This window comes from Megalobrama amblycephala, linkage group LG15 (genome assembly GCF_018812025.1).
Source record: "Megalobrama amblycephala isolate DHTTF-2021 linkage group LG15, ASM1881202v1, whole genome shotgun sequence".
NCBI classification, from domain to species: Eukaryota; Metazoa; Chordata; class Actinopteri; order Cypriniformes; family Xenocyprididae; genus Megalobrama; species Megalobrama amblycephala.
The window spans coordinates 2,692,709-2,719,369 of record NC_063058.1 but is presented as its reverse complement, the minus strand read 5'-3'; the positions used below and the strand labels follow the sequence as shown (position 1 = coordinate 2,719,369).

Genomic DNA, 26,661 nt, shown 5'->3' with positions numbered 1-26,661 from the left:
TAGATAAGACTCTTATTCCTCGTCTGGGATCATGTAGAGCTCTTTGAAGCTGCACTGAAACTGACATTTGGACCTTCAAGCTGTTGAACCCCATTAAAGTCCACTATATGGAGAAAAATCCTGGAATGTTTTCATCAAAAACCTTAATTTCTTTTCGACTGAAGAAAGAAAGACATAAACATCTTGGATGAGATGGGGGTGAGTAAATTATCAGGAAAATTTTATTTGAAAGTGAACTAATCCTTTAATTACCAAAAAGCTAACCACTGAAAATGCTTTTTCCTAATGATTTTAATGTTCCAGTCCCTTAAGGTGTTTAAGTTCTCACAAACTGTCAAAGTACATAGGCATTTATTTTAATAAAGTAATAAAACAACACTTACATATATACAAGGAAAGTAGTGAACAATGATCACTCAACTAAAACATTAAGAAAGCACTGATTTACACTTTTAAACAAAACATTTTTATAAAGAACACAAAAAAAAAAAAAAAAAAAACAAAAAACAGGCTTTCGGTATAAAACATGCACACAGTGAATGAACAGTCTCAGACCAGCAGCAGCCATGCATTTGGTTTCTGTAAGATGATTATTCAGATGTTCGTTTGAAGGTTTCTTTTAGTCTCACTCCCACTTATAGACCTTCAGCATCTTCTCAGTCAGAGAGGCCAGATAGCTGCCCTGGTTGACCTGGAAAGGACAGATGTCCAGCACAGGGAGATCTGCGGGCATTTTCTGCAGCAGAGCACCAGTGCCGGCATCCCAGACCTGCAGAAATCAGTCAATGTTAGTCAAAGTGCATTAAAGTCACCATCAAACTGACACACAAACATCAGCTTCCTTATGTACTGTTGTTTCCGCAATGAAATAAAAATAAATGAAAAAAAAAAAAAAGGTAATTGTGACTTTTTATAAAACAGAGTTTCTCACAATTCTGACTTTTTTTCCCCTCACAATTACGAGTTTCTCACTATTCGGTTGTTAAATCTGACGTCACGCGGCAGCGCTTCCGAGTCCAAACGCTCTATCTCATACCACAAGAAAACAACAAACAGTGCTAATATACACACATGATGCTACCAAAATTATTATAATCATAACCTTTATCTCCATACCAAAATCCCAGATGCCAGACAGTGATTCATCTTTTATAAATCGCTAAAATATTAATATCTGTAATGCTGTGAGCATGGAGACTGTTGTGTAGACTGTAAGTATTTTAAATGTTTAACTTTAAAATGTTAAATGTTTATTATGAATAAATAGCGCTCATAAATGGACATCGAGACGGCATTCTCAAGTGAAACGAGTCGAGGCTTGGACCCAGAAATGGCGTTCCTTACGTCACGACTTAACAAGCGGATTGACTTTTTTCTCACAATTACGAGTTCCTCACAATTCTTTCTCGCAATTACAAGTTTCTCACAATTACGAGTTCCTCACAATTCTCAATTTTTTCTCGCAATTACGAGTTCCTCACAATCAATGTTCCCTCTAAGCTGCGCTCGTGCGCGGCCGCGCAGAAGAAATAATTGCCACGCAGAGAACAGACATGAAAATGATTGTAGTAGTTTAAATGAGAAATAATTGCAGTGCTCTGGACAACCGCTATAGAGTTATTGTCGCTATAGAGTTGGAACCGGTGAATGCGGTTTACAGGTTTCATAGAAAGAGAACGACTGAGTGCGTGTGAGCTGGCTGGCCCTGAGCCAAATCAGTCACGGGAAGAATACTGTAATGTTTGCGGACGAAAGACATCAATACGAGAGGCAACGCGAAACGAAAAGAAATGTGAAATAAAACGTCGTGTTTTAATGAAAAATGGCGGAAATAACGGATGATGGGCACAGAATGCTAACAAAACTCAGACATTTACAATCACACCCACCACAGGTGTAGCTTGAAAACTCAAAATACATCAGTGATATACCTCAGTTTAAATAGATTTGTGTGTGTGGTGGTGGTGTGGGTTTCAGGGATGTTTAGATAACTATAAAAGAGTTAACGTTCACTTTTCTTAAAAATATTTAGTTATATATAATATATAATATATTAAAACAAATGGAAGCATTTAAACTGATATAATACTGTATATCAGTTTAAATACTTAAATATTTTATTATATTATAATGTAAGCCTTATAAAAAATTGATCTCACAAGGGGATTGTTTAGGGCTCCTTGCCACGAAAAATCTTAACCTCCTGGCATATACAATCTGGGAAATTCATAAGCAATAAACATGTAATTTTGATGGTTTAACACGGTCTGTTGCTAATAATTGACTGTACAAAAACACATTATGGTTGTTCCAAACCATCATTGTAACTGCTCATATTATATTATTATAAAGAATTGAACTGTCCTGCAGGAGGACAGAAATTATTTTTTAATAGAATTTCTTGGTAAAGACTGGTACAGTTAATACAGCAATGTGAAAAAATCTCAAGTAACCTAAAATGTGCTTAATTTAGTGACTGAACTGCTTAATTTCAAACATATTATTTAATAAATCACTAAGTTACATCAAGGGTCAAATAAAATAGAAACGGCACATGAAAGTTAAAAGTTACAGTTGCATGATAAAACCATTTTTTTTGTATGTGTGTGTTACGTTCATTGTACAGGTTTAATATAAAGTATGTTTTTGCTCAGGTGGCCAAAATGTGCGCTCAACAGAGAAAAGTTTTGCTCAGCGAGAAAAAAAATTAGAGGGAACATTGCTCACAATTCTGACTTTTTCCTCGCAATTACGAGTTCCTCACAATTCTGACTTTTTTCTCGCAATTACGAGTTTCTCACTATTGACTTTTTTTTCGCAATTACGACTCACAATTTTGACTTTTTCCTCACAATCACGACTCACAATTCTAACTTTTTTCTCGCAATTACGAGTTCCTCACAATTCTAACTTTTTTCTCGCAATTACGAGTTCCTCACAATCAATGTTCCCTCTAAGCTGCGCTCGTGCGCGGCCGCGCAGAAGAAATAATTGCCACGCAGAGAACAGACATGAAAATGATTGTAGTAGTTTAAATGAGAAATAATTGCAGTGCTCTGGACAACCGCTATAGAGTTATTGTCGCTATAGAGTTGGAACCGGTGAATGCGGTTTACAGGTTTCATAGAAAGAGAACGACTGAGTGCGTGTGAGCTGGCTGGCCCTGAGCCAAATCAGTCACGGTAAGAATACTGTAATGTTTGCGGACGAAAGACATCAATACGAGAGGCAACGCGAAACGAAAAGAAATGTGAAATAAAACGTCGTGTTTTAATGAAAAATGGCGGAAATAACGGATGATGGGCACAGAATGCTAACAAAACTCAGACATTTACAATCACACCCACCACAGGTGTAGCTTGAAAACTCAAAATACATCAGTGATATACCTCAGTTTAAATAGATTTGTGTGTGTGGTGGTGGTGTGGGTTTCAGGGATGTTTAGATAACTATAAAAGAGTTAACGTTCACTTTTCTTAAAAATATTTAGTTATATATAATATATAATATATTAAAACAAATGGAAGCATTTAAACTGATATAATACTGTATATCAGTTTAAATACTTAAATATTTTATTATATTATAATGTAAGCCTTATAAAAAATTGATCTCACAAGGGGATTGTTTAGGGCTCCTTGCCACGAAAAATCTTAACCTCCTGGCATATACAATCTGGGAAATTCATAAGCAATAAACATGTAATTTTGATGGTTTAACACGGTCTGTTGCTAATAATTGACTGTACAAAAACACATTATGGTTGTCCCAAACCATCATTGTAACTGCTCATATTATATTATTATAAAGAATTGAACTGTCCTGCAGGAGGACAGAAATTATTTTTTAATAGAATTTCTTGGTAAAGACTGGTACAGTTAATACAGCAATGTGAAAAAATCTCAAGTAACCTAAAATGTGCTTAATTTAGTGACTGAACTGCTTAATTTCAAACATATTATTTAATAAATCACTAAGTTACATCAAGGGTCAAATAAAATAGAAACGGCACATGAAAGTTAAAAGTTACAGTTGCATGATAAAACCATTTTTTTTGTATGTGTGTGTTACGTTCATTGTACAGGTTTAATATAAAGTATGTTTTTGCTCAGGTGGCCAAAATGTGCGCTCAACAGAGAAAAGTTTTGCTCAGCGAGAAAAAAAATTAGAGGGAACATTGCTCACAATTCTGACTTTTTCCTCGCAATTACGAGTTCCTCACAATTCTGACTTTTTTCTCGCAATTACGAGTTTCTCACTATTGACTTTTTTTTCGCAATTACGACTCACAATTTTGACTTTTTCCTCACAATCACGACTCACAATTCTAACTTTTTTCTCGCAATTACGAGTTCCTCACAATTCTAACTTTTTTCTCGCAATTACGAGTTCCTCACAATTCTAACTTTTTCCCCATAATTACGAGTTCCTCACAATTCTGACTTTTTTCTTGCAATTACAAGTTCCTCACAATTCTAACTTTTTTCTCGCAATTACGAGTTTCTCACGATTGACTTTTTTTCCGCAATTACGACTCACAATTTTGACTTTTTCCTCACAATCACGACTCACAATTCTAACTTTTTTCTCACAATTACGAGTTCCTCACAATTCTAACTTTTTCCCCATAATTACGAGTTCCTCACAATTCTGACTTTTTTCTCCTCACAATTACGAGTTCCTCACAATTCTAACTTTTTTCTCACAATTACGAGTTCCTCACAATTCTGACTTTTTTCTCGCAATTACGACTCACAATTCTAACTTTTTTCTTGCAATTACGAGTTTCTCACAATTCTGACTTTTTTCCCCTCACAATTCTGAATTTTCTCGTCATTACGAGTTTCTCACTATTGACTTTTTTTTCGCAATTATGACTCACAATTTTGACTTTTTCCTCACAATCACGACTCACAATTCTAACGTTTTTCCCACAATTATGAGTTCCTCACAATTCTGACTTTTTTCTTGCAATTACGAGTTCCTCACAATTCTGACTTTTTCCTCGCAATTACGAGTTCCTCACAATTCTGACTTTTTTCTCGCAATTACGAGTTCCTCACAATTCTGACTTTTTTCTCGCAATTACAAGTTCCTCACAATTCTGACTTTTTTCTCACAATTACGAGTTCCTCACAAGTCTGACTTTTTTCTCGCAATTACGAGTTTCTCACTATTGACTTTTTTTTTTTTCGCAATTACGACTCACAATTTTGACTTTTTCCTCACAATCATGACTCACAATTCTAACTTTTTTCTTGCAATTACGAGTTTCTCACAATTCTGACTTTTTTCCAGTTACAATTCTGAATTTTCTCGTCATTACGAGTTTCTCACTATTGACTTTTTTTTCTCGCAATTACGACTCACAATTTTGACTTTTTCCTCACAATCACGACTCACAATTCTAACTTTTTTCTCACAATTACGAGTTCCTCACAATTCTAACTTTTTCCCCATAATTACGAGTTCCTCACAATTCTGATTTTTCCCTCACAATTACGAGTTCCTCACAATTCTAACTTTTTTCTCACAATTACGAGTTCCTCACAATTCTGACTTTCTCACAATTACGAGTTCCTCACAATTCTAACTTTTTTCTCACAATTACGAGTTCCTCACAATTCTAACTTTTTTCTCACAATTACGAGTTCCTCACAATTCTAACTTTTTTCTCACAATTACGAGTTCCTCACAATTCTAACTTTTTCCCCATAATTACGAGTTCCTCACAATTCTGATTTTTCCCTCACAATTACGAGTTCCTCACAATTCTAACTTTTTTCTCACAATTACGAGTTCTTCACAATTCTGACTTTTTTCTTGCAATTACGAGTTCCTCACAATTCTGACTTTTTTCTCGCAATTACGAGTTCTCACAATTCTGACTTTTTTTCCTCACAATTCTGACTTTTTTCCTCGCAATTACGAGTTTCTCACTAGACTTTTTTTTCGCAATTACGACTCACAATTTTGACTTTTTCCTCACAATCACGACTCACAATTCTAACGTTTTTCTTGCAATTACGAGTTAATCACGAGTCTGACTTTTTTCTCGTAATTATGAGTTTCTCACAATTCTGACTTTTTTTTCCCCCTCACAATTCTGACTTTTTTCCTCGCAATTACGAGTTTCTCACTATTGACTTTTTTTCGCAATTACGACTCACAATTTTGACTTTTTCCTCACAATCACGACTCACAATTCTAACGTTTTTCTTGCAATTACGAGTTTATCACGAGTCTGACTTTTTTCTCGTAATTAAGAGTTTCTCACAAGTCTGACTTTTTTCTCGCAATTACGAGTTTCTCACTATTGACTTCTCTCGCAATTACGAGTTTCTCACAAGTCTGACTTTTTTCTCGCAATTATGAGTTTCTCACAATTCTGACTTTTTTCCCCTCACAATTCTGAATTTTCTCGCAATTACGAGTTCCTCACAATTCTGACTTTTTTCTCGCAATTACGAGTTTCTCACTATTGACTTTTTTTCCGCAATTACGACTCACAATTTTGACTTTTTCCTCACAATCACGACTCACAATTCTAACTTTTTTCTCACAATTACGAGTTCCTCACAATTCTAACTTTTTCCCCATAATTACGAGTTCCTCACAATTCTGACTTTTTTCTCCTCACAATTACGAGTTCCTCACAATTCTAACTTTTTCCCCATAATTACGAGTTCCTCACAATTCTGACTTTTTTCTCCTCACAATTACGAGTTCCTCACAATTCTAACTTTTTTCTCACAATTACGAGTTCCTCACAATTCTGACTTTTTTCTCGCAATTACGACTCACAATTCTAACTTTTTTCTTGCAATTACGAGTTTCTCACAATTCTGACTTTTTTCCCCTCACAATTCTGAATTTTCTCGTCATTACGAGTTTCTCACTATTGACTTTTTCCTCACAATCACGACTCACAATTCTAACGTTTTTCCCACAATTATGAGTTCCTCACAATTCTGACTTTTTCCTCGCAATTACGAGTTCCTCACAATTCTGACTTTTTTCTCGCAATTACGAGTTCCTCACAATTCTGACTTTTTTCTCGCAATTACAAGTTCCTCACAATTCTGACTTTTTTCTCACAATTACGAGTTCCTCACAAGTCTGACTTTTTTCTCGCAATTACGAGTTTCTCACTATTGACTTTTTTTTCTCGCAATTACGACTCACAATTTTGACTTTTTCCTCACAATCATGACTCACAATTCTAACTTTTTTCTTGCAATTACGAGTTTCTCACAATTCTGACTTTTTTCCAGTTACAATTCTGAATTTTCTCGTCATTACGAGTTTCTCACTATTGACTTTTTTTTCTCGCAATTACGACTCACAATTTTGACTTTTTCCTCACAATCACGACTCACAATTCTAACTTTTTTCTCACAATTACGAGTTCCTCACAATTCTAACTTTTTCCCCATAATTACGAGTTCCTCACAATTCTGATTTTTCCCTCACAATTACGAGTTCCTCACAATTCTAACTTTTTTCTCACAATTACGAGTTCCTCACAATTCTGACTTTCTCACAATTACGAGTTCCTCACAATTCTAACTTTTTTCTCACAATTACGAGTTCCTCACAATTCTAACTTTTTTCTCACAATTACGAGTTCCTCACAATTCTAACTTTTTTCTCACAATTACGAGTTCCTCACAATTCTAACTTTTTTCTCACAATTACGAGTTCCTCACAATTCTAACTTTTTCTCACAATTACGAGTTCTTCACAATTCTGACTTTTTTCTTGCAATTACGAGTTCCTCACAATTCTGACTTTTTTCTCGCAATTACGAGTTTCTCACAATTCTGACTTTTTTTCCTCACAATTCTGACTTTTTTCCTCGCAATTACGAGTTTCTCACTAGACTTTTTTTTCGCAATTACGACTCACAATTTTGACTTTTTCCTCACAATCACGACTCACAATTCTAACGTTTTTCTTGCAATTACGAGTTAATCACGAGTCTGACTTTTTTCTCGTAATTATGAGTTTCTCACAATTCTGACTTTTTTTCCCCTCACAATTCTGACTTTTTTCCTCGCAATTACGAGTTTCTCACTATTGACTTTTTTTCCGCAATTACGACTCACAATTTTGACTTTTTCCTCACAATCACGACTCACAATTCTAACTTTTTTCTCACAATTACGAGTTCCTCACAATTCTAACTTTTTCCCATAATTACGAGTTCCTCACAATTCTGACTTTTTCTCCTCACAATTACGAGTTCCTCACAATTCTGAATTTTTTCTCACAATTACGAGTTCCTCACAATTCTGACTTTTTTCTCGCAATTACGAGTTTCTCACTATTGACTTCTTTTTTCGCAATTACGACTCACGTTTCCTCACAATCACGACTCACAATTCTAACTTTTTTCTCGCAATTACGAGTTCCTCACAATTCTGACTTTTTTCTCACAATTACGAGTCCTCACAATTCTGAATTTTTCTCGCAATTACGAGTTCCTCACAATTCTGACTTTTTTCTCGCAATTACGAGTTTCTCACTATTGACTTTTTTTCCGCAATTACGACTCACAATTTTGACTTTTTCCTCACAATCACGACTCACAATTCTAACTTTTTTCTCACAATTACGAGTTCCTCACAATTCTAACTTTTTCCCCATAATTACGAGTTCCTCACAATTCTGACTTTTTTCTCCTCACAATTACGAGTTCCTCACAATTCTGACTTTTTTCTCACAATTACGAGTTCCTCACAATTCTGACTTTTTTCTCACAATTACGAGTTCCTCACAATTCTGACTTTTTTCTCGCAATTACGAGTTTCTCACTATTGACTTTTTTTTCGCAATTACGACTCACAATTCTAACTTTTTTCTTGCAATTACGAGTTTCTCACAATTCTGACTTTTTTCCCCTCACAATTCTGAATTTTCTCGTCATTACGAGTTTCTCACTATTGACTTTTTTTTTCGCAATTACGACTCACAATTTTGACTTTTTCCTCACAATCACGACTCACAATTCTAATGTTTTTCTTGCAATTACGAGTTCCTCACAATTCTAATGTTTTTCTTGCAATTACGAGTTCCTCACAATTCTAACTTTTCCCTCACAATTACGAGTTCCTCACAATTCTAACTTTTTTCTCACAATTACGAGTTCCTCACAATTTAACTTTTTTTCCCACAATTATGAGTTCCTCACAATTCTGACTTTTTTCTTGCAATTACGAGTTCCTCACAATTCTGACTTTTTTCTCGCAATTACGAGTTCCTCACAATTCTAACTTTTTTCTCACAATTACGAGTTCCTCACAATTTAACTTTTTTCCCACAATTATGAGTTCCTCACAATTCTGACTTTTTTCTTGCAATTACGAGTTCCTCACAATTCTGACTTTTTCCTCGCAATTACGAGTTCCTCACAATTCTGACTTTTTTCCCACACTTATGAGTTCCTCACAATTCTGACTTTTTTCTTGCAATTACGAGTTCCTCACAATTCTGACTTTTTTCTCGCAATTACGAGTTCCTCACAAGTCTGACTTTTTTCTCGCAATTACGAGTTTCTCACTATTGACTTTTTTTTCGCAATTACGACTCACAATTTTGACTTTTTCCTCACAATCATGACTCACAATTCTAACTTTTTTCTTGCAATTACGAGTTTCTCACAATTCTGACTTTTTTCCAGTTACAATTCTGAATTTTCTCGTCATTACGAGTTTCTCACTATTGACTTTTTTTTTTTCGCAATTACGACTCACAATTTTGACTTTTTCCTCACAATCACGACTCACAATTCTAACTTTTTTCTCACAATTACGAGTTCCTCACAATTCTAACTTTTTCCCCATAATTACGAGTTCCTCACAATTCTGATTTTTCCCTCACAATTACGAGTTCCTCACAATTCTAACTTTTTTCTCACAATTACGAGTTCCTCACAATTCTAACTTTTTCCCCATAATTACGAGTTCCTCACAATTCTGATTTTTCCATCACAATTACGAGTTCCTCACAATTCTAACTTTTTTCTCACAATTACAAGTTCCTCACAATTCTGACTTTTTTCTCGCAATTACGAGTTTCTCACAATTCTGACTTTTTTTTCCCTCACAATTCTGACTTTTTTCCTCGCAATTACGAGTTTCTCACTATTGACTTTTTTTTCGCAATTACGACTCACAATTTTGACTTTTTCCTCACAATCACGACTCACAATTCTAACTTTTTTCTCACAATTACGAGTTCCTCACAATTCTAACTTTTTCCCCATAATTACGAGTTCCTCACAATTCTGACTTTTTTCTCCTCACAATTACGAGTTCCTCACAATTCTGACTTTTTTCTCACAATTACGAGTTCCTCACATTGACTTTCTCGCAATTACGAGTTTCTCACAAGTCTGACTTTTTTCTCGCAGTTACGAGTTTCTCACAATTCTGACTTTTTTCCCCCTCACAATTACGGCTCATAATTCTGACTTTCTCGCAATTATGAGTTTCTCACAATTCTGACTTTTCCCTCACAATTACGAATTTCTCACAATTCTGACTTTTTTCCTCGCAATTACGTGTTTCTCACAATTCTGACTTTTCCTCTTGCAATTACGAGTTCCTCACAATTGACTTTTCTCACAATTATGACTCAATTCTGACTTTTTTCTCACAATTACGACTCACAATTCTTTTTTCTCAATTACGAGTTTCTCACAATCCTGACTTTTTTCTCACAATTATGACTCACAATTCTGACTTTCTCACAATTACGAGTTTCTCACAATTTTGACTTTTTTCCTAACAATTATTTCTCCTCACAATTCTGACTTTTTTCTCGCAATTACGACTCACAATCCTGACTTTTTCCTGTCACAATTACGAGTTTATATCTCACAAAAGGGAACCATACGTATGTGATATGTAACCAAAGGAAACAGGATATTCAATGAGAAAAAGGAGCACAGAGCTGCAGTGACGGGATGAAGAGCGGTTCCTAACCATGGTGGAGTTGCTGGCCTCGTCTCCAGCACACACTAGCGTGGCTCCCTCTCCGGCTGGACTCTTGAAGACTCTGTTCTTGGTGAGTAACTTGCAAGAGGATCCAGCGGTGAAGGTCTGGACGGGCGAGCAAGAACAGACAGGCGTTTGGTTGCTGTCTGTCTGAGGCGTCCGGCTCAGCTCCATTAAAACACAGCGCAGAGACGGGTTTGTACGACCTGGACGGCACAAAACCACATGACGTCAACGCTTTTAAAGATGCAACAAATAAAAAAAGAATTCAATAAAACAATTAAATTGAATCCAGATAACCTTAAAATAGGAATGTACATTATAAATGACTACATGCTATAAATTTAAGCAAATAATATCAGGGTTATTTTTAAAATATATAAAATTTGACAGAACAGTATGAATCTATACAAGCAGCAAACATATTACTAATCAGCCATGATTAAGAAGCACGGTACTTGAGCATTAGAGCAGAGTTCGTTCTGTACCTGGTCTGTATGTGACGAGGCAGTGTCTGCTCTCAGGCTCCACCTGTATGTCAGTGCAGTTGCCGGACTCTAGAGGCAGAATGTGAGGTGTGTACGTGGTTCCCTCTATGTGCTCCCAGAAGCATCCGCCCTCCAGCGTGCCGGCGATGAGGCCGCCACAGGGGAACGTGCTGGACGCGGCGCGCGGGATGTAGGAAAGAGACACCACTGGACAGCTACAATGACCAAAGGACACAATATCATCAACATATTTCCTCCACTGTTTGTACAGGACACAATACTAACATCATGCAACAGTTTTGCCTAGAAAAGACGATATACTTGAAGCTGACCTGGAGCGCAGTGGCGCCAGCTCCTGGACGTGAGTGCTGGTGTCCCGCGTGTCGTACACCAGCACAGAGCCGTTGCTGAGACCGGCGTAAATGTAGTTGTTGTTGTCGTGGCACCAGCAGCAGCTCCACACAGGTCTGCCCGTGTTGTAGGCCTGCACCACCGTGTTAGTCATCAAACTGTGAAGAGAACATACATGAAGCGATTTGTTGTATCTTACATATTTTGTAACAGAATACGTAAAATGAACAGAGTTTCTAGTCAGTTTCTTACCTGGTGAGCTTGATTGTGCTGTCGAAGGCCGCAGACAGCAGTAAACTGTCCTGGTGTTGGCTGAAGGCGAGTCCTCTGATCTGTTTGGTGTGGATGGGGATGTACTGACTCGGCTTGAGAGTCGCAGTGCTGATCATCTTCACGCCGAAACCTGAGGGAGCGGCAGAGAATCACGGTTACATAAACAATGCAGAACAAATTCAGCATGTGGAACACCTCAAATTCCCACCTGGTAACAAGGTGGCATGTGTAGATGGCTGAGACGCCAGCAGACACCCGAGAGGCTCGCAGTAGGATAAAACCCGACTGCTGCCTGTTTGAGACACCAGCAGTGCCTTAGAGAAGACATAATGGCCCGCACTGGATGAGTCCTGCCTCTGGGAGGACGAGAGAGACGATCCCTGAGACGAGCCGAAAGACGTCTGAGCTTTCCACCTCCTCAACTCCTGCAGAGAACAAACACAGATCAGGAGTGAACAATAGCAGCAGCCTGATGCCACCGTACAGATGAAGATTATAATGGGTGGATCTCATTTGTTGGCAATAAATTGAATAAAAACACAAACACACACATATATATATATATATATATATATATATATATATATATATATATATATATATATATATATATATATATATATATATATATATATATATATATATATATATATATATATATGCCACCCCACTGGTACCCACAGGGTTTAGTGGAAAAACTTATTTGTCCATACAGTGATAGTCAATGGGGTCCAAAATTGGGTTTTTGACTTTTATTGTATGGACCCCCCCAAAAATAAAATAAAAATAAATAAATAAATAAATAAATAAATAAATATATATATATATATATATATATATATACACACACACACAGTACAGTCCAAAAGTTTGGAACCACTAAGATTTTTAATGTTTTTAAAAGAAGTTTCGTCTGCTCACCAAGGCTACATTTATTTAATTAAAAATACAGTAAAAAAACTGTAATATTGTGAAATATTATTACAATTTAAAATAACTGTGTACTATTTAAATATATTTGACAAAGTAATTTATTCCTGTGATCAAAGCTGAATTTTCAGCATCGTTACTCCAGTCTTCAGTGTCACATGATCCTTCAGAAATCATTCTAATATGCTGATCTGCTGCTCAATAAACATTTATGATTATTTTCAATGTTGAAAACAGTTGTGTACTTTTTTTTTTTCAGGATTCCTTGATGAATAGAAAGTTCAAAAGAACAGCATTTATCTGAAATACAAAGCTTCTGTAGCATTATACACTACCGTTCAAAAGTTTGGGGTCAGTAAGAATTTTTATTTTTATTTTTTTGAAAAGAAATTAAAGAAATGAATACTTTTATTCAGCAAGGATGCATTAAATCAATCAAAAGTGGCAGTAAAGACATTTATAATGTTACAAAAGATTAGATTTCAGATAAACACTGTTCTTTTGAACTTTCTATTCATCAAATAATCCTGAAAAAAAATATTGTACACAAATATTTTGTACAATTGTACACATTAAATGTTTCTTGAGCAGCAGATCAGCATATTAGAATGATTTCTGAAGGATCATGTGACACTGAAGACTGGAGTAACGATGCTGAAAATTCAGCTTTGCATCACAGGAATAAATTACTTTGTGAAATATATTCAAATAGAAAACTTTTTTAAAAAATTGTAATAATATTTCACAATATTACTGTTTTTACTGTATTTTTAATTAAATAAATGTAGCCTTGGTGAGCAGACGAAACTTCTTTTAAAAACATTAAAAATCTTAGTGGTTCCAAACTTTTGGACTGTACTGTATATATATATACATTTTTTTTTTTTTTTTTGGATGTTCGTATGTTTGTTTTCCCACAGAAATTAATACTACCAAAATGTGATATTATCGTTTTTCATTCTGCTATCTAAACACTGGTCATAGAATAAAATATAGAATCTCATGATTTATTAAAAGCGCTAATTTTATCAGGGACAAAAATGTGCATAAAAAAAAAAACAACAACAAAACATCAAGCTTTGATTTTGATGTGATGCCAGCATATGGATGCATGCTGCCGGTTTCAGAGTGAAACTCTTCTCTTTGCATGCGGGCAGCTTGTGCAGCACTGCATCATGGGATACACGCATGTTTGTGAGCAGTGCCGATCTGGAGCCACTAGCGCATTTATTGATTTATTGAAATCACACTGAAAAAGGCATATAATGACATGGATTTTATTCTGATGTCGTGCAGCCGTAATACAGAGCTGCTCCAACTATTATTAACAAAGAAGAAGAGTACAGAGTTCCTCCTGAAACGATACACACCTCGACCTCTCTGCGCAGTCGTACATTTTCATCGGCCACGAGCTGCAGCTGTTGACGACACTGAGCGACTTCCAGCTGCTCCATTCGACGTGACCCCTGCTCCAGCTCTAGACGACTGAGCACAATCACAACCAATCAGCACAAGCACATTCTGGACACAATGAACACTGAAAGAGCAGAGCCAGTGATAAACGCACCTCTTCAGCCGCACCTCCTCTGTGTTGTCGAGCGCTTTCAGTCTCCGTGCGTAGAGAAAGATGATGTGACCACGTTTAGCTGGTTTATTACACTGAGGATAAAACCAGTGTGATTAATGGCAGATTTCATCACAAACATCAAATAGTGCCAAAGTGAATTCTGGGTGCTTTTTTTACTGGCTTTTTATGAGTGAAAGAAGTGCTGTGTGTCTACAATATTTGATAAATTGCACAGAAAGATTTTTCCAAGCTTAAATATATTCAAATCAAATTGAACTATAAAGCTTTTTAAATATTTCAAACATTAAAAATGTTAAATATTTCATGTGACTGTAGAGTTGTCAAAAGTACCGATTTCAGTACCAATCGGTACTAAAATCGGTACTTTTGACAACTTCAAACCATTCAAGCACAAAGACAACTTGTACGCCGTTTTCTACATCCAAAACGTGCACACAGAAAGCTGACTCTCATACTGTATAGCGCGCGATACTGAACTAAGTTCTCTTCACATCTTTTTGCACTTGAACGGACAAATACGCACAAAAATTAGGGATGCACCGATCCGCCTTTTTCGCTTCCGATACCGATACCTGGGATTCAGTATCGGCCGATACCGATTCGATATTCAAGTAATAAGAAAAGTGCTAAATTACCTAATAAACTGTATGCCTCACATAGGGCTGTGACGGTCGGCATGACAACCGCGCCACCGCGGCCGTGGAGCGTCACCGGCGGTAGTGTGGCGTGTATATAATATATAATCTCAAAGGTCATGTTAACTGAAAATTTTCATTGATGGAATTTTTTTTAGCAGTGACGGAAAAAATCTGCAGCCTGTCCGTCATTTTGACAGTTTACTGAGGCTGAACTTGTAACTGTAATTCCCACCCCTGTCCAGTAGGTGGTGAGCGCGCTCCAGTGTGGCAGCAGAGTGCGAGTTCAGTCTCCAGAACAAATCAAAACGATGCGTTTGATTACACGCACCCAGTTTGTCCATTTTATTATATATTATAATACTTATGCTTACATAATTAAGTTTCTAACCCGTTTTGTTTTAAATAGTTTGTTTTATTTTTCTTTCTGCTGACTATAAGTTTATGGTCAACGAATGGCTTTTCTGAGGTATACGTGACATTGTTTACAACACTGATTGAACTGACGTGATACAGATTTCGGTAAGCTACTGCAACTTTCAACATATTCTTTGATTTTCATTCATGTTTATTTCCTTCTGTAAAGTAGTAAAGAGGAAGAGATGATCGCGTTCACTCACGATCCTCAAAAAGCGTTCAAGATGAAAACTGAGAAGTGACGCAGACTTTGTTTAACTTTTTTTTCATAATACTTTCTTTTCATAATAAAAAAAATAAATGCATAGCCTAGGCCTATTTGTTTATCCTATAAGTTTGTGAATAAATATGAAAATGTGGACGAAATCAGAAGCTATTAAATGTCTTATAAATTAAAATATGAAAATTAAAATGATGCAGCAACATATGATAGATAGGACAGAACAAAAAAAAAAAAAAATGCTATTAACAATCTTTCATTGCGCAAAAGTATTATAATATGAACGGCTCACATACAGAGCGGCACAAAGCGCTTATGCGCATCCCGTGTGCAAAATGATGCGCTTGAAGCATCATGGAGTCACAGCGCTCCGCAGTAAAAAGTTCAAAACACAAAGTGAAGATATATTGATGCGTATTGTATTGCCGTTATCTTGATGAAGTATAATAATAGAAACATTGATTGATCTTGGAGAGAGTTTCATTGTGTTGACTGTCGTAACCGAACACAACACACAGTCTGAATGCTGAATGGAGAATGACTGACAGCCGCAGCAGAGGGAGGCATTTACGTGAACTTTAATTTAACGACTTAAATATTTACCTGTATCTCAAATTAAACTGTGGAATGGCTTCAGAACACTTGGAATATAGCGCACAGAAACTTTATGGTGCTTTTTAATGTTTTTGTGCCTTTTGTGGAGCTTAACAATAACACAGAATAGTACACGCACAGTATCGGATTTGGATCGGTCCCGTCCTGCCGATACCCGATCTGACAAAAATGGCAGTATCGGAGCCGATACCGATCTGAATATCGGATCGGTGCATCCCTAACAAAAATGTGTCAAAATATTCTCGTAAACAGTCAGTTATGTCTTAAGTGAATGTAAACAGTTGACAAAGAAAACACGTGTAACAGTATATTGGATCCATGCAGCTCTTAAAGTGACAGCAGCCTAATATTCCTGCTGCAGTCTCTATAAAAATGTTAAAACAAAGACTAAGATAAGAAAATTCACCTGTTGTTCTTGACTGAATAAATTTTGTAACTATATTTGTAATGTATATTTTATTTATAAAGTGTTATTTTACATTTCATTACAGTTTCTGTACCTTAATACCTGAAAATGTATGTTTGTACTCGTTCCATTGCTGACGTACTCCAAGCACTCGCAATACTTCTCAAAGGACAAATGGATTTGTAATGATCGTTTCGTTGTGTGCAGTGTAGACAGCTTAGGCCTGGGCGATAAAACGGTATCGATATTTATCGACGGTACGTCGTAATCGATAACGATAGAAAAAATGTTCGATATAACTCTCGATATAGTTTCACTTAAATGCGTTAAAATGTAAACAGACATGAAGTTCGGTTGCATGAACAACTCTCAAGCTTGCTCTGTCCCCGGATCACGAGTGACACGCAAACAAGCTGCTGTGGAGTTCAGATCCGCAATTGCCACGTGAGATCAGAACACACAAACACATGAAATGAATGCTGTGCCTACCGGCGACGAGGAGATAAAAAAGGACATAGCTTGTCAGTGTGGCAGTTTCATGGTTTCCTTACATCTTCCAGTTGATCTACTTCAAAGTTCGTCTTGAGAGAGCAGTTGTCATGTCGGTATAAACAGCTACACAAACAGTGTTTTCAATCACACAGTCTCTTTATTTCTGTGCTACAAATATTCAGGTTATCACAGAAGTACTGAGATAAAAGTTTATAGTTCAGATAACACACTAATGTCTATGTTATCGATAAAAATAGAGCAAATCAGCTTTTGAAAGAAAACTGAACGCACTGAAAATGACACATTTATAGATTACATTGTTTCACCACCAGGTGGCAACACGTGACTTGTTAAAAAATGTATTTGACGTTGAATCTTCATTCAGCAGATTCTTTCAAATACACTGATTCATCCAGTAATGAGTATTTATGAACGTGTCACTGAATCACACATCCTACCTGATTTTTTTTTTAAAATAATTAATTCAAATATATTTAAAATTTTAAAATAGACTGCAGCACTTAATATTTTGTCAGAACCTCTAAATTACATGTTATTTAGTTAACATGTATCGCCCAGCCCTAAGACAGCTTCTAGCTGTTGTGGTGGTGTAGACATGGTGTAAGGATCTTTACAGCCAATGTAAATACTTTTGACAAATACTAAATACTAGATGAAGAGCAAGCCTTTAAATGTTCATTGAGTGAAAGTGAAACTCACCTGAGGGCATTTATTTCCTCCGCCCGTCAACCACCGGGAAATGCAGATGTAGCCAAACAGGTGACCACAGCGCAGAGCGGCCAAGCGGTGGTCACCGGCCGTGGTCCAGGGCTCGAAACAGATGGAGCAGGTCTCGCCCTCCCCCTCATCGACTTCAGCCTCTTCGGCGGGAGACGCAGCAGCTTCAATGGGATCCACTGACTCCGACGCAGCCTATAAAGACAAAAAAAACGGCAAGAGAGTCAACAATCCACTTCCATGACAGTGCATCATAGAGCTCTGATGATTTCTATAGACACGAGCATTCATAAGCCTCTCAATCACCTCAGTCTCTTGCCTCGGCTCTTCTGCTTGAGCTTCTGCGCTCGTCCCTTCAGGCTCTGGAGGAACACTGGGCCCTGCGTCACACAAAAACATACGGTTTCATTTCACATGACTAATCATAACAAAGAGCATTTAAATACTGGAGTCTTAAAGGTACAGTAGCAAAAAAGGGCTTAAATCTAAGGATCAGAATAGGGGCAGAAAGTAATCAAAAGTTCTCAAAGTAACAATTTTCATGACTGATTAGTAGAGTTTGATCTCCCATTTACATTCTGTAACTATAAATGTTGTAAATTCAAAGTTATGCAACTAGTTTGACCAGAAAATCTTTGGCCCACGCAACAGGGAAAGGAAATGTTTTGGAACTGTAATATTGGTGCATCCATTTTTTTTTTTTCATAAAAGAAACAAATACAGTAGTAGGCAAATGTGACATCCGGGGGGATATTTGTTTTAATAACCCTACAAATTTGATTAAACCATTAAAATATGAGGAAAATATTTTAGATTTAAATAAAAAAGAAATATATATGAGGGAAGATCAAAACACTAAACTTGGTGAAGGTATTTATCTGACAAAATCATTTGGCAAAAAGACAAACTACAGCTACAGGTTTTATTTTACTATGCAAAAAAAAAAAAAAAGCATAGAAACAAAAAGCTGACAGAAAAAAGCAAACAATGACAACATAATCAGTTATTAATATTTTGTTTGTACTCTCTTGTTTTTGCATGTGTTCATAATTTCTTTGACAGTCTGGCTAAAAATCATGTCTGCACAATTTGTCATGTTTTATTGCGGTATTATCACGAATAAAACTTCAAGCTTAACTACGCAATTCGATACAAATACGCAATACGTAATACAAATTCTTTTACATGTTTTTTAATAATATTTGAAAAAAGGGTGAGGATGAGGTTGATTTATTTGTTTGTTTGTTTTATTTTTTTAAAAAAAGCTAAATTTACACTCAAAAGTTTTATGAAATTATTGGCGTTTTTAAAAAATTAAGTTGAAGTGAGAGTTAGATGAGGGAAAAGATAAACTAAATGTAAAAAGAGGGGACCAACTGATTAAATATTCAATTTTTCAGCCGATTTTATCCAATATCGATCATTACAATAAATTAAAAAATAAATTGCTATAATAATTGATTTCTTAGTAATATATTGTGCATCAATATTTTATATATAATTGTTTAACTAAAGATTTTGACAATTATTTCTAGTATCAAAATTGTTACCAGCAATCCTAGAGGAAAACTGAAGAAATAGCTGGTAACACTTTACAATAACGTTTCATTTGTTAACTTTATTACATTAGTTAATTAGTTAATTAATATGAATACAATACTAGATCAATACAGCATTTATTAATCTTTATATTAATCTCAACATTTACTAATACATTATTAAGATCAAAAGTTGTATCTGTTGATAAATGTTGTAGAAATGTATTGCTCATGGTTACTTAATTCATTAACTAATAAGAAATGAGACCTTATTGTAAAGCCTAACCCAGGGGTCGGCAACCCAAAATGTTCAAAGAGCCATATTGGACCAAAAAAACAAAAAACAAATCTGTCTGGAGCCGCAAAAAATTAAAAGCCTTATATAAGCCTTATATGAAGGCAACACAGGCTGTAAGTGTATATTAGCTATATTAGCCTACTATCAAAATGAATAAGTAGGCTACAAATACATAATGAGGTATTCCCGAGGTATATATTTAAAAACTTCTGAAAGCTACAGAAAAAAGAAGCAAATGGATCGGTGCAATCCACAGAAACAGCTGGACTCCAGCAGAGAAACATGGATTTGCAGTTATCTTTTTGTGTCAAATTGTTGGATTTTGAGGTAAAATCATTCCATATATATTGTATTGTTATATATTATGTTGACAAATCATCTATTAAATATTTTCCATCTTATATTCTGCATAATTGTGCGTTTTAAAATAAACACTGACAAAAACTATACTATAAAACTATATGTTTTAGGGCTGGAAAATATGACGATATATATAACATTGATATAAGTGATTACGCGGATTTAAACCTACCTATATTGTAGTTATATAAAATATTCACAGGCAGATTTGCTTTATGTATTTCCTCGGCGTCAAATCAGGCACATATAAATGTCAGGAAACACGACTCCTGGCTACATGTCAATATCCATGGATTAGGTTTATTTGACAAGTTGTAAGAAACACTTTCGTGTCCAACCTTTAGTGTAATTCGTTTGTTTTTACTCGCGTTTTCGCAGTTTCCTCTATTAAATCCAGTCACGCAGCAGGTTCTTTTGCCAATCAGTCCAACTGAGGGAGCGCGCTTTCGGCGGGAAAGTGACGTCGATGGCTATGACGCAATCTTCGTTGACAGAAATGTTGAAATTTAATATTTATTATTCCATTTTTAACTGAAAAACGTTAAGAATGTTTGTGTCATGTTTGTCCTCCTACATAAACCATATGAAAACAAAAAATATATATTTTTTCCATTTTAATACATTTTTGAAAAAGCTCCAGGGAGCCACAAGGGGGGCGCTAAAGAGCCGCATGCGGCTCTAGAGCCGCGGGTTGCCGACCTCCGGCCTAACCAAATAATTAACCCTTGTGAGTTCATAAGGACATTTTTGTCTTTTTCTTTTTTTTTTTATTATTTTTGCCTGTGTTAATGCCAACTGCATAAATGTTGACAGAATTGTGTATTTTTATTGTAATTGTAATATTTCACCTTCATTTCCTTTAAGTAAATCTATTTTACATGATGTACACATAATGGTTTCTTTAAAATGAGACCAAACTGAAACACTTTAACTCCAAAGCTTCACATTTTTATGTTTTATGTTTTTTGACACAGACAATTTTTATCCTCTAAGGACCTCAGAGCAATTTTTTTTCTAAATGACACACAAGGGTTAGAGAATGCAATGATTTAAAACATGTACCTGAGGAACTGGGCTGAGAGGAGACGTGGGCTGGCAGTAGACCTGTAGCGCCGGACTGATGGGACGTGTGTGTGATGACGGCAGCGGGGCGGCTGGAGGAGGGCGGAGGAGCCGGCCGGTGTGATTGAGCGTCAGCCGTGTGCCGTCTCAGCCGCTCGGACAGCTCTTCTGTGTCCCGTATGAGCGCCTGAAGCTCTTCGCGAGTGCTCAGTCTTGGAAAGAGAAGAAGAGGCATGTAATGATTCCTCACTGCAAGAAAACTACAAGACATTTGTTCACTCTCAAGGTTACATTTCTGTTGCAGGAAAAAGTAAGTGAACCCTCTGCATTTACTACATTTATTATTGATCACAGCTCAAATTTGACGAGCAATTTATGCAGAAATGTTAAGGAAACTCCTGCAACTGTATCTAGGGAAAAAAGTTGCGCTTCTCTTACCCAATTCTCCTCCTCCGCCTCCTCTGGAGGGGCCGTTGGACTGGACGCCTGGACCTATCGGCCTGCACAGAAACACCCTCTTCTTCTGTGCTGCTGTCAGATTCAGAGACCACGATCACACCGCCCTCACCGAGCGGCTGCACGACTTCCACCTCCATTTCCTCCATCTTCAGACACGTTCTGCAGGAGACAAACCAGGGTGAAGGTCTGAAACGCTTCAAGCAGCCTCGATTTCACATCCAAAAATGATCATTTATAACGCTTCACACATGTATTAGGTAAATTCTTGTGGGGCCCCGGCCGCCCCGAATGGTGTCGCACACCACATATAGTCACAGAAAAATACAATACATCAAACACTCAAAATCCATCCTGTGAAAATTGCTTTGGAATTGGACATTGGTAACCTTAAAGCTTTCAACAGGCTCTGCCCCCTAGTGGGCGTGTCATGCTTCACATTTTACACAATTTACTACTGAACCATTTAAAGGTGATAAAGAGGATTTTTTCGTCAACTGAGAAACCAAAGACTGTTACTGTTAGTTTTTGAAATGAGCGCATGCGTAAGAACAACCCCCCTTCCTTTCGAGGGAACGCCTCCCAAAACGCGTGCACAAGTATTGGAACACGAGTGTTTACCACCGGCATTCGCTGTGTCGTGTTAGTGGATTCATTATGTCGGACTCACCGCAGGTAACTCATCGCGTAAAAACATTGCATGCAGCGCCTGTGGAGTGTGGAAAGTTACTGGATAGCACAGCCGTGCTCGTCTCTCACAAGGAACGTCACGGCGGTGATTGACAAGCCAGAGGGCCAATCGGCTGATGTTTTTAAGGCCCTACCTCGTGCACAGATGATGTATATTAATATTATTCCTTTCAGTGCACCTAATAAATAGTCTTTTATCAGTTAGTAAAGACAGTTTCAAGTAATATTGCAAAAATGTATAAAACAAAACATCCTCTTTAGCACCTTTAATAATTACATTTTTTTCTAAACTTGACAAAACGCATTTTGCCGGAAATCTCTGAGACTCAAGCCTCCATATTTGGTGACCATTTTATGATACTGAGACAAATTAAAGTGTTAGTTCACCCAAAAATGACAGAATTTTAATTAATTACTCACCCTCATGCCATTCCACACCTGTAAAACCTTTAATCTCCGTTAATCTTCAGAACACAAATTAAGATATTTATGATGAAATCCGATGGCTCAGTGAGGCCTGCATAGACAGCAATGACATTTCCTCTCTCAAGATCCATTAATGTACTAAAAACATATTTAAATCAGTTCATGTGAGTACAGTGGTTCAATATTAATATTATAAAGCGACGAGAATATTTTTGGTGCACCAAAAAAATAAAACAAAATAACGACTTATTTAGTGATGGCCGATTTCAAAACACCGCTTCATTAAGCTTCGGAGTGTTATGAATCTTTTGTGTCGAGTCGTGATTCGGATCGCGTGTCAAACTGCCAACGGCTGAAATCACGTGACTTTGGCGCTCCGAACCGCTGATTCGATACACTGATTCATTTGTGCTCTGATGCTTCCTGAAGCAGTGTTTTGAAATCGGCCATCACTAAATAAGTCGTTATTTTGTTTTTTTGGCACGCCAAAAATATTCTCATCACTTTATAATATTAATGTTGAACCACTGTACTCACATCAACTGATTTAAATATGTTTTTAGTACATTAATGGATCTTGAGAGAAGAAATGTCATTGCTGGCTATGGAGGCCTCACGGAGCCATCGGATTTCAACTAAAATATCTTAATTTGCGTTCTGAAGATGAACGAAGGTCTTACGGGTGTGGAACGGCATGAGGGTGAGTAATTAATGACAGAAATTAAATTTTTGGGTGAACTAACCCTTTAATTTGTGACAGGAGAATGCGTCAAAATGTAGTGTGGGTTTCACCCAGTGGCCATTTTTGGTACAGCGCCTAAACAAATCTCACAGAAACCTCTTTTTTTTTTTTTTTTTCAACTTTAAATTTGGAACACAACATTGTTGGACATGTGGCTTTGGTTATATTCCAAATTATTGGGTGTATATATTATATATATATATTAGTATAAAATAAAAACAATGTTTTAAGTGCTTTAACCTGATAAGCAATAATCTGCTGAGTGTCTTCTCTAAAAAGAGACCAACCCCCATTCATGAATGACAACCATTTAAGTTGGGGTTCATCTTCACGCCTGTGCTCAAAAAGGGGGACGACATTTAACAGGGTAATATTTCACCTCTACATGGCAAAAGCATGTCGCTTCGTACCCTAAAAACGACTTGTGGCCCATTTGTCACCCATCTGTGACCAGTTTCACACACGGGATCCTGCTAGTGTAACACTTCCACACAATCATATTTCTAAAATGAACTGTTTGTTATTGCTGACTTTCTGTTTTCCTAAAAAAGGAAGCGAGCAGATTTCACCACACAGGTCTCTCTGACAAACTCTTGCTCGGGTTTGTGGCGCACTGAGTACGGAGAGTGATGTTATGCCAACAACACTTCAGTTAGTGTGCGGAGCGTCCTGCTAGATCGCCTGATAAAGTTGAAATCCTCAAACCACACTGTGATTGTATATATCAGGGTGATCTGAAAGTCAACCTCAACTAACATTAGTTCATATATTGCGCTGACAAAACAACCCCGACACTCTTATCAGAACATGCTGCTAATGCTGCTAACTACAACACACGAACACAACACTGACATCACTCACCATGCAGAGCGCCCGGATTGATGGCTATTTTCTTCGTCCGGTCATCCACAAACCAGCTCTCCAGCTTTAACGTTGATCGTGATGCGCTTTCGAATAATTACAAACAAGCTCGATAAATTCGCGATAGGATTTGTGCAGACCTTCGTCGCGGCTGCAAACACAACCGCCAATCTGAAGCTCCGCCCCTCGTTTCGTTCTGGGCTTTGATTGGACAAGAGCGTGTGAGCGTCACTGACTCATTTCCGGGGAATCGGTTCTTACAAACAGTTCATTCTAAAGAACCAGAGGCCGGTTGAATAAGGTTATGTCATTTTGCTGGGCACAACTTAAAAATGTAGAATGGTCTCATTTGAATACAAAAAGTAAGATTCATGATTCAGAACTTCTTTGTGAACTAAAAAGATCCGACTCAACAGGACGTTTTATTCAGGAATAGAGGTAAAATAATTGTTTGAGTTATTTTTAAAGACGTGGCACATTTTATTACCTTAGACATAGCTAAAAAATATATGATATAATGATATTGTTAAAGAACATTGATATAAGGGTTACTGTAGAACTTGTATTTCACATAATCAGGTAAATAACAACCATATATTTTTTAAAACTCTGTCAGAATTATTTCCAAAGGCAATACATAATATAAAAATGAAAATAAATAACTAGTATCTTTATATTTCAGAACTGCATTTTTTTTTCTCATAATTATGACTCGAAATTGTATGTGAGTTTATACTTGTGAGAAATTGGTGAATTGTTTCATTGTAAAATAAGAGAATAAGGCCCTTTTTACTCAATCACTTGAATTGTTGTTTGTTTGTGTGAGTGAGTGAGTGTCTCTTTTTACCGGTGTCCCGTTTCCTCACTCTCCCATAGAGAGGGGGAGATGATAAAACACCCGAGATGGAATGCTGGGTGAAGTGAAACACATGCTCTACAGAAGTGACCAGACATGAGAGGTCAAAACCACCCTGGGGAGTTCAAATATGTAATGTCAAAGATCAAAATGGATCCCTGAGGATACGAAAGCTCATAGGCCAACATATGAACTCCAAATATGAAAGGTCAAAGGCCAAAATGGATCCCTGAGAAGAAGAAGAATATGACAGGTCAAAAGTGGGCATGACGTGGGTGTTCAAGGTCAAAGGTCACCATCATGCATCATAATTACTAACAGGGTTGGGCAAAAATACATCAAAATGTATTTTAAAATAAAATACCAAATACCTTCATTTTAAGTGTATCAAAATAAACTACAAAATAGAGCAGCCACAACATGTATCAAAATAAACTACTGTATTTTTGTATTTTAAAAATACTAAAAAATACTTTTACAAGGGAACATGACATTTCTTCGCAAACCTTCCATCAGTTGGCCTATTTGATCGATTCCTTCACCATTACACTGACTTGATTAAGTAAATAATGTTTGATAGCAACAGCTTTTCTCTGCCCGAGTCATGCAATAAATCTGACATATGCAACCAGTTAAAGGCACAATATGTAGGATTTTTAGATTAAAATATCCAAAAACCACTAGATCAGTGTTATATATTTTGTTGACGTGTGTACTTACATTATCCAAAATGTTTCCAAGAATGTTTAAATCCAGAGAAATAAGCAATTTTAACCAGGACACAGACCGTGTCTGTGCATCGCCTATCAATGACTCGATTTCTGGTTTTATTTTGTAGAAACCATCAATGACGCCTTAGTATATTATGATCTACAGAAGTGACCGGACATGAGAGGTCAAAAACCACCCTGGGGAGTTCAAATATGTAATGTCAAAGATCAAAATGGATCCCTGAGGATACGAAAGCTCATAGGCCAACATATGAACTCCAAATACGAAAGGTCAAAGGCCAAAATGGATGCCTGAGAGTATGAAAGGTCAAAAGTGGGCATGACGTGGGTGTTCAAGGTCAAAGGTCACCATCATGCATCATAATTACTACTCATTCAATCACACAAACACACATACACACACACACACACACACACCACTCCAACGGCTCCTGTCTCTACAATAACTCACATAGTCTCAAACCCAAGAGCATTTCACTGTTTTAAGA

At 36.7% G+C, this 26,661-nt stretch overlaps 1 protein-coding gene across 1 annotated transcript; it reads right to left on the bottom strand.

Moving 5' to 3' along the window:
• Positions 1-334: 334 nt before the first annotated feature.
• Positions 335-24,830, bottom strand: rfwd3 (ring finger and WD repeat domain 3). Its single transcript, XM_048158915.1, has 13 exons — positions 24,587-24,830; positions 21,850-22,029; positions 21,412-21,623; positions 18,460-18,533; positions 18,136-18,348; positions 14,610-14,701; positions 14,413-14,527; positions 12,321-12,537; positions 12,092-12,242; positions 11,821-11,997; positions 11,489-11,703; positions 10,989-11,206; positions 335-769 (listed from the first exon to the last, which is right to left on the bottom strand). The coding sequence occupies exons 2-13, from the start codon at positions 22,014-22,016 to the stop codon at positions 626-628; spliced, it is 1,995 nt and encodes a 664-aa protein (XP_048014872.1). The 5' UTR covers positions 22,017-22,029; positions 24,587-24,830; the 3' UTR covers positions 335-625.
• Positions 24,831-26,661: the final 1,831 nt, after the last annotated feature.

Excerpts from the sequence above, each read along its gene's own strand:
- rfwd3 (XM_048158915.1), bottom strand. The coding sequence starts at position 22,016 with ATGGAGGAAATGGAGGTGGAAGTCGTGCAGCCGCTCGGTGAGGGCGGT. Across the intron at positions 18,534-21,411 it reads CTCTCAGCCCAGTTCCTCAG|GGCCCAGTGTTCCTCCAGAG; the intron begins GTACATGTTTTA and ends TGTGTGACGCAG. Across the intron at positions 12,538-14,412 it reads GACTGCGCAGAGAGGTCGAG|GAGTTGAGGAGGTGGAAAGC; the intron begins GTGTGTATCGTT and ends TGTTCTCTGCAG.